We start from the raw sequence: 13,707 nt of genomic DNA, 5'->3' as shown, positions 1-13,707 counted from the left end.
AGTTAATGACTGAACTCTCCTCTTTATAAATTTTGTAGAGAAATTGGATTAAAATTACTGAAAATAGGAGAGAAAAAAAATAACCAACTACAGGCAACCAGAGTGACCACATACTCCATTTCATCTGTGTTGACAGTTTTAAACACTCTTAGATTTTCAGTAAGTGTTAGCGACTAAGCTGGTAAATGTTCAAATGTTGAACTCTGTGTGTGTGTGTGTTTGTGTGTGTGTGTGTGTATGCACATAGGTAGAAAACCCATGATAGTTCTTACTCATTTATTATAACTAAGTGACACTCAAAAAGGGATGTAAGTTATGCTATTTATCACTTAATTAACAGGTAGAAAAAGTGTTATATTAACCAGTTACTATGGTTTCCAGTGAAAGCATTGTGTTTAGATAACTTACGGACATATTTGAGCATCAGAAATAGACCTGTTTCTCAGTGTCAGTACAAGGGCCAGCATGACTAACTCTGTAGTGTCACACTTCTGATTCACCAACACAGTATAAATTTGAGACCCTAATTATATACTTCCCGCTTCTAGGGAGGTTTGACCTGTCAAATGGAAACTCAAGGAGTAATAGCATATTTTCATTAGGATTTTGTTAGTTTTTTTGCTAGACTTTCCTCATGTGAAGTACAAATTACACGTAATGTTGTTTCAGATAAAAAAGAACCTTTGGGTAAAATGTCATGTTTCTCCAAACGTTCGTCAGGGTTGTGGCCATTTTCTTGTTGGGGAATTTTGTATTCCACTGGGTGGGCATTTTATCTTAGCAGATGGGAGTTGCTTTTCAGCCTACAAAAGAATGATTAATCCTTTCATGCCATCACGATTTCTTTAGATTCCCGAGCTACAAGGGATCATCTTGACCTACTGCGTTATTGCTCACTGTTGAAGTATCTTCGGCCGTGACCTGCTGTCTCCCTCCTTTTACTTTCCTCTTCCTTGGCAAATCTCTTAGGAAAATAAAACCGAAATGAAGGGCTTTGTGCAGACACAAGTTTTTAAGTTTTCTCTTAGATTCAAAACAAAGCCCTCTGCATGAATTCTTAGCATAGTCTAGATTTTTACCTGTGTACCAGCTTTCATTTTCCACTGCTTCAAATTAATAATTTTCAAATCATCAAAGTCTGTTCTACCACCTGAGTCAACATCCAAATGTGTCGTAGTGCCATTGCAGGAATGGCGTCAGTTGATTTTGAAAGCTGGTTACAAGACAGTAAACAACTTGTGGAGTCTTTTCTTCTCATGTTCTCATATTACAAGGAAAGAAAACTTTCTCTCCCAAGTGGAAAGGAGAATTACCTTTTGGTAAATCTGGACCCTGAGTGGGGGGTGAAGTTTCCCTTGCTTGCCAGTGAGTTCCTCGTGTGCAGTCATGATTATCCCCTCTAACAGCCTCTCATAATCTATTCCTCTGGAGTTCCCATTCTCTTCCTCCCCCTCTACAAAACAAGACCTTAAGTATATATATATATATATATATATATATTTTTTTTTTTTTTTTTTTTTTTTTGCATTCAACATTTGCATGTTCTGGGCTGCTTAATGTTTTGCTTATGGCATCAAAAGGACTTTTATCTCTTGTTCATGAAAAATAGTGTTCAATTTACATCTGTCTTTATGGCATCTTATGCTGTGTGACTCTGACTGGTACTGGGAATGCCATTCTTCTCTGGTTCTTGTGCTGTGGTGTTAACCCCTTACAACTCATCCCTTCTACTAGATCAGGATAAACAGTGAATCTATACAAACCAGTCAGGTGCTGTCTGGTTTTCAAGTAGTTTTTAATTGTATCACAGTCACGCGTTTTAAATACTCAAAAGAATTCTGCAAGACATATGATAGAGACAGCAAATCTGATCCCCCAGAGAAATGCCTTCTGCTTTTTACGTGCTTCTTTGAATTTTTACATTCATGTAACCAAATACCATCCTTACATGGTTATTTCCTGACTTTCCTGTTTGTACTCTGGAAGATGAAGATTTAGCTCTCTTTCACGTGCAGACCTCTTCTCAATTCTTTCTCTGTGACACAGTTTTAGCTTGGCCACTATTTAGGGTTTATATTATTGGGACTTTATACCTGCTATTCATAGCTCAACTGTTATGTGGTTGGTTTGATCTACCTGAACATCATTTTATCTCTGGAGTTAATGTTTCATCTTCCCTTTTTTGATGAGTTTTCTGTGCCTTAACACTAGTCAATACTAACCTTTCCCTTTGTTATGTAAATCTTCCAATACAAAAACTTTAGGAATTCTTATCCTCCATCATGTTAGACTCATAGTGAAAAGCTCCCCTGGTCAGTTTGCTCCCTGGGCCTGCAGTACAGCTGTCAACATGAAATGTTTGAAATATCTTTTCACCAGTGTCCTGGAGAATCCTATTTCCTGGCTCATGTTCTTTTTTCCTCCTTTTTCCTGGGATCTCCTGACTTAAGATCACGAGTTATTCTCCCATTTTTGGCTGAGTGTCTGCTTCAGTAGCTCTTTTAAAAAAGATTGTATGAGAAACATCATTTTTGAGGCCTCAGGTGTCTCAAAATACATTTATCCAGGTTTTGTGCTGAGTTAACAGTTTGGCTGAACACTGAATTGTGGTTTCAAAATCGTTGTCCCTCAGAATTTTGAAGACATTTCATCTGGTTTCTGATATTTCTGTGGAGCAATTTAATGACATTCTGGTTTTTTGGTAGTTTGTATGTGATTTGGGTTTTTACCCCTGAAACTTCCAATAGCTGCCTTATTCCCAGTGTTGAGATTTCTCGATAACGTGTGAGCCTTGTTGTGGGCCCACTTGGAATCCTTGTGCTGGTGTCTAGACAGTTCTTTATTGGGAAACTCATGTCCTTCAACTCTGTAAAACTTTCTTGAAATTTTTAAATCATTTCTTTCCTTTTTGAAAAAAGAATTCTGAGGGCATCCAGCTGCTCGCTTGGTGGAGCGGGTAACTCTTGATCTTGGGGTTGTGAGTTTGAGCCCTGCCTTGGGTGTAGAGATTGCTTTAAAAAAATTCTCATTATGCGCATTATTTAAACATTTGACTTGTCTGCTCTTTTTCTTATTTTTTTGCACTTATTTTCTAGGTCTTTTTTTCTTGACTTTTTAAATCTAGTTTCTAAGAGATATTCTCAGCTTTGTCTTTCAGCTCTTACTATTGAGTTTTTAACTTATTTTATCATGCATTCCATTCCCAAGAACTCTTTTATTCATGAAATATTTCTTTTCTTTATATAATATATTCTTCTTCCTCTCCTTTCCCTCTTCCCTTCTTAGAGTTGCAGTATCCACTTATCTCCCTAAAGGTATTTATGGTAAGATTTTTGTGAAGTATCTGTTTCATCTTTTGCCCCTCCCTTTCCACACCCAACTCATTCTCCCTAAAGGGAAGGTAGAGGTGAAGAAGTCCTTTGAATTGAATCTTACTTTTACCTTTAATTTGGCTTTTTTTTTTTCTGCCTCTTCTGACCTCCTCCAATTTATCATCTTCACTTCTTTTCAACAGTATATGATCCTTGCTTTGTTTAAGATCAGGTTTGTTTAAGCGGTGCTTGACTGGCTCAAGCAACTCATGATAACTCTGGATATGCAGGTCATGAGTTCAAGTACCGCAGTGGGTGTAGAGATTACTAAAAAATAAAAATTAAAAAAAAAAAAAAAGATCTGACTCCAAATGACCGTCCACAAGAAGTCTCTCTAGAGTCTGCTGAGGATAGAAAGCTACATGTATTTTTATTCCCAAATCCTCTGAAGCCCTTTCAGGGCTTCTACAAATTCAAAAATATTGTCATTATAATGCTAGGATATTATTTGTCTCTTTTACATGTTTACTCTGGTTTATGGTGGTTTCCCAGAGGCTACATGATGTGTGATATTACAGTGGATATGGGACTCCATCTGTCTGCTATTAAGCCAGGTGTTAAAGAGATTCAAGAAAGCCTGGTTCATACTAATTTTTTTTATTTGATAAATATTTTTTTTAATTTTCTGGTTTAATTTCTATAAAGTAAGTATCCATAGATATAACCTCCTTACACAAAAATGCTCTTTGGAATCCTCAGTACTTTTTTTTTTAGTAATTTTATTTTGTAGCTTTTTTTTAATGTTTATTTTTAAGACAGAGACAAACAGAGTGTGATACAGGGAAGGGGCAGAGAGAGAAGGAGACACAGAATTTGAAGCAGGCTCCAGGCTCTGAGCTGTCAGCACAGAGTCCAACATGGGGCTCAAACCTATGAACAGAGATCATGACCTGAGCCGAAGTCGAATGCTTAACCGACTGAGCCACCCAGGTGCCCCTGAATCCTCAGTACTTTTATAAGGGTGGCAAAGGGTCATGAGACCAAAAAGACTGAGAGCATCTGCTCTGAAGCTATAAATATACATATCTAGCTCATGATATATATTAAATATTTTAAGTGCCCTGGAATAACTTACCTTGTAAAAAGAGACGTCCCTCCAAGAAATAACAAGTGTTAGTGTAGATGTGGAGAAAAGGAAATCCTCATGAAATGTTGGTGGGAATATAAAGTGGCACAGTCACTATGGAAAACAGGTTGGGAGTTCCTCAAAAAATTTAGAACTGAAGAAAACTGAACTAAAAAAATTTTATCTGAAGAAAATGAAAACAGTAATTCAAAAAGATATATGCGCCCCCATGTTCATTGCAGTATTATTTACAATAGTCAAGATCTGGAAGCACCCTAAGTGTTTATTGATGGATGAATGGATTAAACAATGTGGTATATACATATGTAATAGAATATTATTGAGCCATAAAGAGAGGGAAATCTTGCCATTGGAAGCAACATGGATAGACCTGACGGCATTATGATAAATGAAACAAGTCAGAAAAAGACAAATACCATATGATCTTACTTAGGTGTGGAGTCTTTCAAAACAAAACAAAAAACCCCAAACTCGTAGAAAACAGATTGGTGGTTGCCGGAGGCAGAGAGGAAGGAGTGGGCACAATGAGTGAAGGTAGTCAAAAGGAACAGACTTCCAGTTATAAAATAAGTAAGTCCCAGGGATGTAATGTACAGTAGTTAATGATACAGTATGGTATAAGAGAAAGTTGTTAGGAGAGTAGATCTTACAAGTTCTCATCGTAAGAAAAAAAGATCTAGCGATACATGGTGGTGGATATTAACTAGACTTATTGTGGTAATCGTTTTGCAAAATATATAAAATTGAATCATTGTGTTGTATATCTGAAAGTAGTATGTCAATTATAGAATTGATATATTGATGACTGAAACTAATGTTATATGTTAATAATAAAAATAATTTTAAAAAGATATGTCCCTCTTTATTTCCTCCCTCCTAACCTTTGTTTATTTATATATTCTCCTTTATTCTTAGGCACTTGTCCCTGGATCATTTTCTTTATCTCAGATGAAACAAAATTTTAAGTTTTGATCGTTCTACTTTATTTTTTTTCGGATGGTTAGGATTAGTAGATTACATTGGCCTATTCTCTGAATGACATAAATGATCAGTTATTAATTCTATTATGTATTAGATAGAATTAATGTATTTTTTGGCACCTCTAAATAGAAAGTAAATTACTTGATTTAATAAATGTTTAAACAAGGGGTTTAGAACATCGAAATCTAGTAGAAGAACTTAGTTGTCTTCAAACTTTTAAATAATTACACTGTCAAATAAAGAACAATGAACCAAAGAAATGCATAGTTGCCTTTGGGATAGAATGTGTTTTAAAAAAAATAAATAAATAAAATAATTTGTAACATTTATTTTAGATGAAAAAGAGAAATTCGAACCCACGGTCTTCAGGGATACACTTGTCCAGGGGCTTAATGAAGCTGGTGATGACCTTGAAGCTGTAGCCAAGTTTCTGGATTCCACAGGCTCAAGATTAGATTATCGCCGCTATGCAGACACACTCTTTGATATCCTGGTGGCTGGCAGTATGCTTGGTAAGCCATGCATTATAGCTTCTTCTTTAGTACTTTAAATTCCATTGAAATAGTTTCTTACAAGATAAAATCTTTATAAATTTACATTTATGAGAGTTGGTAAAAAAAAATGCAAATGGGAGTCTCTATGATTTTTACCTTGTTTACCATTTGGGATGGTAATGTGGCTGTAGAAACAGTTATTTGTTAAGAGAGGCACAGAAATGATGGTTTTTGTTAATGTTACAACACAGCTACTTTGCTTTATAGCTAAAGGACAGCTTCCCCATGTGTCCCTAATTCAAAATGTTTCTGGAACAAAGTCTGCTTTTGTATGTCACTAGTTTCTTCCAGTATATTTAATTAACCCCCAAATGCCCTAGCACCCTTTCCCTTAAAGCCCACCCTTTTTCCATGCAGTGAATTGTAACCCTCTGTTTTTCCTTAAATTCTGATTAATCCAAAAAAATGTCAGAAATATAGTTTAAATCTGGTTTTTAAAAATATGTAATTGTGAGTATATAGCTAAAAGGATTAAAGGTAGAAGTTTGAAAATTATTAAAGTTAGTTTCTTTTTCTTTTTTTTCTTTTTTTTTTTAATATGAAATTTATTGTCAAATTGGTTTCCATACAACACCCAGTGCTCATCCCAAAAGGTGCCCTCCTCAGTACACATCACCCACCCTCCCCGCCCTCCCACCCCCCCATCAGCCCTCAGTTTGTTCTCAATTTGTAAGAGTCTCTTATGCTTTGGCTCTCTCCCACTCTAACCTCTTTTTTTTTTTCCTTCCCCTCCACCATGGACTTCTGCTAAGTTTCTCAGGATCCACCTAAGAGTGAAAACATATGGTATCTGTCTTTCTCTCTATGACTTATTTCACTTAGCATCACACTCTCCAGTTCCATCCACATTGCTACAAAAGTTAAAGTTAGTTTAAAAGCAAAATAAAAATAATAGAGCAGAGACATCAAGGTAGAAGGCTTTTCTAAGTGACATGGCATATTGATCTAAATGTTGATTAGGTATCAAAATGACCCATTGTTCCTCTCATGTTTATTCTTAGAACTTAGTTTGTGTAATCAGTTTGTGTGGTAACCATAAATCACTAGAAGTGGTCCAATCCTCTAAGCCAGTGATTTGCAACTACTGAGTGGACATTTGCAAATGTGTGAAAGTGTTTGGGTTGCTATAAAGACTTGGTAGTGGAGGCATGCATGCCACCTACTTTGCAAGGGGAACTCAGTACAATGAAAATTTGCCCTACCCAGTGCGCTATCAGTGCCTTTCATTGAGAAACACTGTGTAAGCCAGCCTACTTTAGGACAAAGTGTGTACTTTCATCCATTTTGAGGTATAGCCACATTTTAATTCCTCCTTCTGAGAAATCTTTCCATTTTGGTACGCGGGCTCTAATTACTACCAGGCTCCCTTTTGATCTGTATTGCTGCTTTATTTTTTTCTTGTTACTATTTGTAAAGATCTCACATCATCACTGTGGACCATTCAAATCCAAGCATAAGAACTATATGTATTGGGGGCGCCTGGGTGGCTCAGTCGGTTAAGCGTCCGACTTCGGCTCAGGTCACGATCTCGTGGTATGTGGGTTCGAGCCCCGCGTCGGGCTCTGTGCTGACTGCTCAGAGCCTGGAGCCTGTTTCAGATTCTGTGTCTCCCTCTCTCTCTGACCCTCTCCCATTCATGCTCTGTCTCTCTCTGTCTCAAAAATAATAAATAAATGTTAAAACAAATTTTTTTTAAAGAACTCTATGTATTGTGGTCAAATCCCATTACCTAGAGACAACTGTTATTAATATTTTGGTTAATTCCATTCTAGAAATCTCTTTACCTACATATGCTTATTTTTGAGAATGGGATGATATTATACAAATAAGATACTCTGTATGACTGTTTTGTATTTATTCAGCAATATGTTGTTGTCTTTTATACCTATGAGTGTTACCTTGAATGATTTTGAAAAGAACCAAAATCATACTGATTTTGAATCATATTTAATTTGTTCCTAGTTTCATTGTAAGCACAATATATAATCAGTATCTCTATACACATAGCTTTGTACCTTTATCTAATTATGTCTTTATATATTTAGCAAGGGATAAATGAATTGAAGAATAGAGATATCTATGTCTATCTTTGTCTACCTGTCTATCAGAGAGGCACCAGCCCTCAAAAAGAAGATTCTAATTAACATTGTATCGAAAATGGTATTCTGTTTATCTACACCTTTAGCAACATTAGGTACTCTTATGCTTTTCAGTTTTTTAGGTGTTTGCCAATTAGGTAAGTGATATTTACATTCAAAATTTTTAAATTAATAGTGAAGTTGAATATTTTCTGATGCAATGATTGGCTTTTGTATTTCATGAATTACGATATACTTTCATTGGTGCACTGCTAAATTCTATGCAAGTCTTCAATGAGTTTTGGTACTTGCCAAAGTCACATGTGACTGTATAAGTCAATCCTATAGACCTTTTTCAGTTCTTCATGCCCTCCTGGCAGTACTGCTGACCCTCCTGTCATTCTTGAAATGTTTACTTTCTTCCCCTACATGAGACCATGTGTTTCTCTGAATGCCTCTTACCTGACTCTTGGGTTTCCGTATTACTGCCCCCATATATCTGTTAAATTATCTGTATACTTTGCTTTGATGATCTCAAAGCGTCATTGACCATCTATATAAGGATGATCAGCAAATTTATATCTGTAGCTCAGATTTCATTCCTTCACTCTACCTCCATCCATCTAAGAAGGTAAGGCCAAAGGTATGGTAAGACTTAGGAGCACAGCCGGTACAACCCCCAGGTACCTACCGAGGCCAGACCTTTGATATAATGAATAAACCCAGCCAGGCACATTCTTTTTATATAAATATTTTGTTTACTTATTGAGTATGGGAATTTTCTTAACACCTACCCCAAAATTTACCTTCTTCCATTGTTCGTAAAACAATAGTCATCTTGGTTTTTCAGTTGTGTTTTTTGAAGAGTAGATACAAGAAATATTTTTCTTTTCTTTTAACTTACATTTTGAGGAAAATAGCAGGCTCACCAAAATTTTAGAAAGGGCAGTTAATTCTTTGTCCCAATATCAGAGGGAAAAAAATTTAATGCAAGCTGTAGCAATATTATTCATGTATAACATGTTTTGTATAAGAATACAATTTTTAAAACTTGTCTCTAAAAGAAAAGACTATAGATTTAATTTCAATTATATAACTAACTTCTGTCAGATAGGAGTCATTAGCCTGGAGTTTTTAGAAGATTATCACTTTAATAAAATTTTGTTCCAGGTGGTTGTTTTCATTACAGAGGGCTAATTAAATCTTATGCATAAATTAATTGCGTGAAAATAGATTCCTGAAGGAGCTCACTTTTCTAAAAAGTAATTTGCTTATGAAATGGTATGCTGGAATCTGAAAAAGTTTGGCTAGGTGTAGCACTTTTCATCCAAAGATCTGAAATCACGAGTTAAATAAAGGCAGTTACATAAATGCATAAAGGAAGTAGCTGGTACAAGTGTATATTCTCCAAATATGTGTTGAGTATATGGAAGACATTAGTCTAACTTGGCTTATTCAAACCTTCTAGAATCCTACCCTAATTAAAATGAAGTACAATCAGAAAGCAAAAATACCTAGTATGGATTCTGTTCTTCTCATCAGCTAGTGTTTCTAATGGCCATGATTGAAACTTACAGGAGGAGCCTTTGAATGTAGAAAGTTGAGTCATAGGAAAAAAATGCATTCTTTTATGCTAGTCCATTTATTCCATGATATTGTATAGACCAAGGGGGAAAAAGACGATAGAGAATAAAATACACTTTCCTAGCCAACACAGCTGCCTGATGACCAAATGCAAATAGCAAGCAGTCGAAGTGTATACTGTTCAACCCTGCATGGATAATTGGGCTAGTGGAGGAGGGAACAGTTTTAATACCTACTCAAGTAGAAACCAACAAGGTCTAAGGGAGCCTGAGTAGCTCAGTCAGGTAAGCATCCGACTCCGGCTCAGGTAATGATCTTGCGGTTCATGGGTTCGAGCCCCATGTTGGACCCTGTGCTGACAGCTCAGAGCCTGGAGCCCACTTTGGATTCTGTGTCTCCGTCTCTCCCGCACTTGCTCGCTCTCTCTCTCTCTCTCTCTCTCTCAAAAATAAACAGACATTAAAAAAAAAGTTAAGAAACTAACAAGGTCTACAAGAGCCAGGTTCTGGCCGGTCTCAGTGTTGGTGAAGTGGATTCTGGCAAAATATTATCAAACCTAAAAAGTGAACCATGTCCTGATGTCAGAAACACCAGGAACTACATTGAGAATAAATGAGTCCAGACTTAGAATGTTAGGAGCCTGGTGAAGTCAAGGATCTAGAACAATAATCTCACACACTATGGTAGTAGTGTGAAATGGAACAACTAGTTTGCATTAGATTAGAAACATAAACATAACAACATATGTATCTACATGTACACCTCATCCTATCAATTTTTATGTGATTTTTAGATTTTACCCACTTTTACTGTTTTCCTTGAGGTGCAGGAATTCATCTGCTCTGTAAATGTTCCTCTCATTTCAGTATTATCTTAACTGTAATTACCTTTGTCTTTTCAGCCCCTGGAGGAACACGCATAGATGACGGAGACAAGACCAAGATGACCAACCACTGTGTGTTTTCAGCAAATGAAGATCATGAAACCATCCGAAATTATGCTCAGGTAAAGCCCATCACTGAGAGATTGTTGTGTGAGGAGGGAGACATCTGAACAGGATTTAGGGAAACCTTAGGTTCAGAAATTCTACAGGCCACTTTTTCGGTAGAAATGTTAGAAAACTCTTGCACATATGAAAAGATACTCAATTGCATTCTTAGTAAGCAGTGGATATTAAAACTTAACTAAGGTAGATTTATATATATGTTTTTTTTTTTTTGCCTTCATCTGTACAGAACACAAGGAATCAGAGGCTCACATAAATTCTGGTGAGAGTATAAATTGGTCCAAACTTCAGGGAGAGCACTTTGGCACTATCTTTCCAAACTAAAACTGCACATTCCCTTTGACCTAGCAACTCCACGTCTAGGACTTCACTCTCAGATGTGCTTGCATGTGTGTAGAATGACGCATACACATACGATGGGAGTTATCAGTCATGCTTGTAATAGTATCAAAGGTTGGAAACAGCATAGAAGTCTATCAGTAGAATACTCATTAAAATTTTCCAATTCATATTAGATATGAATGTAGCTATTCATAGCTATATTAGCTATATTAGACTATCATGTAGCTATTATTAATTTGTAATATCTATGAGGGATTCATATCAGGATTAAATAAAAAAAAAAATACAAGTCACTAGAGAAGAAGACAAGCTGCCTATTAGGAAGAGACGTAGGCATTTCAAAGAAGAGGAAACACAAGGCTCCCCCAAATCAGATGAAGACATAATCAAACCTACTAGTAATTCGGGAAATGGAAGTAAAATCATGATATTGTTTTACATTTATTAGATCGGTAAAAAAATAAAATTAGAAGTCTTTAGGCCCTAATGAAGGTCTGGACGTTGCAGGACTGTAGAATGGAGCAACCTAGTAAACGTTAACACTATAGAGCTGAACGTACATGCATCATGAGTAGCTGGTTCCTGTTCTATCACGGACCTGTGTTAACAGCCAGTTGCTCTCAGCTAGACTATAAGGGCAAGTACTAGGACTCGAGTGATGGTGTAAACTGGAAATCAAATTTATTGGATCTCAATACCATTTATTCTTTTTCCTTATTGCATACTACTTCCCTGCCTGGGCTACTGTTTCCTCATAAAGGGCAGCACTGTAATCTTTACTCTTGTACCCCATCTTGATCACATTAGGGGATAATCTAAACTAAAAGTTTTAGATGACAGTGTATTATGTGTATAGAAGAAAAAGGAATTAGGGGCACCTAAGTGGCTCGGTCAATTAAGCATCTGACTTTGGCTCAGGTCATGATCTCGCCTTTCATGAGTTCGAGCCCCCACGTTGGGCTCTGTGCTAATAGCTCAGAGCCTGGAACCTGCTTCAAATTCTGTGTCTCCCTGTCTCTCAGTGCTTCCCCCACTCACACACTCTCCCTCTCAACAATAAATAAACATTAAAAAAAAGAGAGAGAAAGGAATTAGATTCAGAAATCGTTTTCAATTATAAAAATAATCAGTATTTATGAAAATCTCTATTTAAATAAGAACACTTATTATTCTATTCAGGCTACCTTGACAAAATACCATAGACTGGGATTTCTATAAAACAATAGAATTTCATTATTCACAGTTCAGAAGGCTGGGAAGTGTACATTTAAGGTGCCAGCCAATTTGGTTCCTGATATAGTCTCTCTTATGGCTCTTATAAGGCCATCAGTTCTATCAGGTTAGGGCCCTACCCTTATGACCTCATTTAACCACCTCCTAAAGTCTCTACTTGCACATATAGTCACATTGGAAGTTAAGTCTTCAACATATGAATTTAGTGGGAATACAAACATTCATTTCACTTAAATAAACAGCCCAGAATTCCACTGACACACTTACAAACCCTGTTTGTGGGTTCTTACTAGATGGGGTGGGGGGGAGGCAGTAATCCTTTATTACTATGAAGTTATACCAAGTTTTGCTTGTCTTCTAAAGACGTCTTTGTGTCCTCCCAGAGTACAATGTGTCTGAGGTCTTCTCTCTCCATCGTATCCATGGTCTCTGTGATTATATGTCACCCCCTTCATTTCCTATTGCCTTTCTCTGCATCTCGCAGGTTTAACATTATTGTGTTTTTATCAGCGTTATTTTTGGTTTCTCACATGTTATACTTTTGGTTGAATGTCTTTTATTGTTATGTACACATTGATCACATTTCCCCCCTTGTTATAACTCCTTTGAAATGCTTACAGTTCTTTTACAGTTATCTTTTTACTATAGGGCCATGTTGTGATTATGGTGACTTTCTACACCTCCTATTATCTTTTAAACTTGTTTACATAATATTGAATGGTTCTGTTTTATGTTTAGGTCTTCAATAAACTCATCAGGAGATATAAGTATTTGGAAAAAGCATTTGAGGATGAAATGAAGAAGGTAAAAATTCAAATGTAATGCCTTACCTGTTTAAAGTAATGAAAGGGAGGGGGATGAAAATAGGTCAATTTACACCGATAGTGCAGAAGTGCCAGGGACATAGTAAGTTTTTTAAAAATGTTTGTTGAATGAATGAGTACAACAGGTCATTAGCTAATTGCTATAGGGGAAAATACACGATTAGCCTAGATTTTGTTCATTCATCTTTATGTAAGACCACATACTTTGCTCTATAGCAGTGGTTTTATAGCATCTGATCCTTGACCTTGCAGAGCTTAAAAATAAAAACTAGAGTTTCCAAATATGCAAGAAAAATAATATATCAAGGGGGAAATCTAGATGTGGTGATTTAAGCAATTAAAGCATGTGAAGGCGTATATGGCACAACAGCTAATACCCAGTAAAATTCTTTAATTTTCACAAATACAGTCTGGCAAAGAGGATAAAAGCACATCTTTGGAGATAATCTGTGGGTGTAAGTCTCAGTGGTGTTTCTCACTGTAAAAAGCTGCAGTAAGAGGCCATACCTTAGGATTGCTGTAGGAAATAATGAGATCACATATAAGGTACTTAATAGAGTAAGTGGCCTCTAGTAAGTAGCAAAATAAATAGTAGCACCTCATTAAAGAAGACCTCCTTTCTGTCATTGCAACATGTTCCCTCTTGA

The 13,707-nt window shown here is 36.3% G+C and overlaps 1 protein-coding gene across 2 annotated transcripts in view; it reads left to right on the top strand.

The window, feature by feature from the left end:
* BZW2 (basic leucine zipper and W2 domains 2) overlaps window positions 1-13,707 on the top strand; it is a 63,018-nt gene that overhangs the window by 25,258 nt on the left and 24,053 nt on the right. For both annotated transcript variants that reach the window (XM_027072001.2, XM_015082365.3), the window contains exons 3-5: window positions 5,775-5,951; window positions 10,557-10,660; window positions 12,975-13,040. In XM_027072001.2, the coding sequence (XP_026927802.1) occupies window positions 5,775-5,951; window positions 10,557-10,660; window positions 12,975-13,040 (347 nt within the window). The remainder of the gene's footprint in view (window positions 1-5,774; window positions 5,952-10,556; window positions 10,661-12,974; window positions 13,041-13,707) is intronic.

This window comes from Acinonyx jubatus, chromosome A2 (assembly GCF_027475565.1).
Source record: "Acinonyx jubatus isolate Ajub_Pintada_27869175 chromosome A2, VMU_Ajub_asm_v1.0, whole genome shotgun sequence".
In the NCBI taxonomy this organism is placed as follows: Eukaryota; Metazoa; Chordata; class Mammalia; order Carnivora; family Felidae; genus Acinonyx; species Acinonyx jubatus.
Note: the sequence above shows the minus strand (reverse complement) of the source record. Positions and strands in the feature narration are given on the sequence as shown.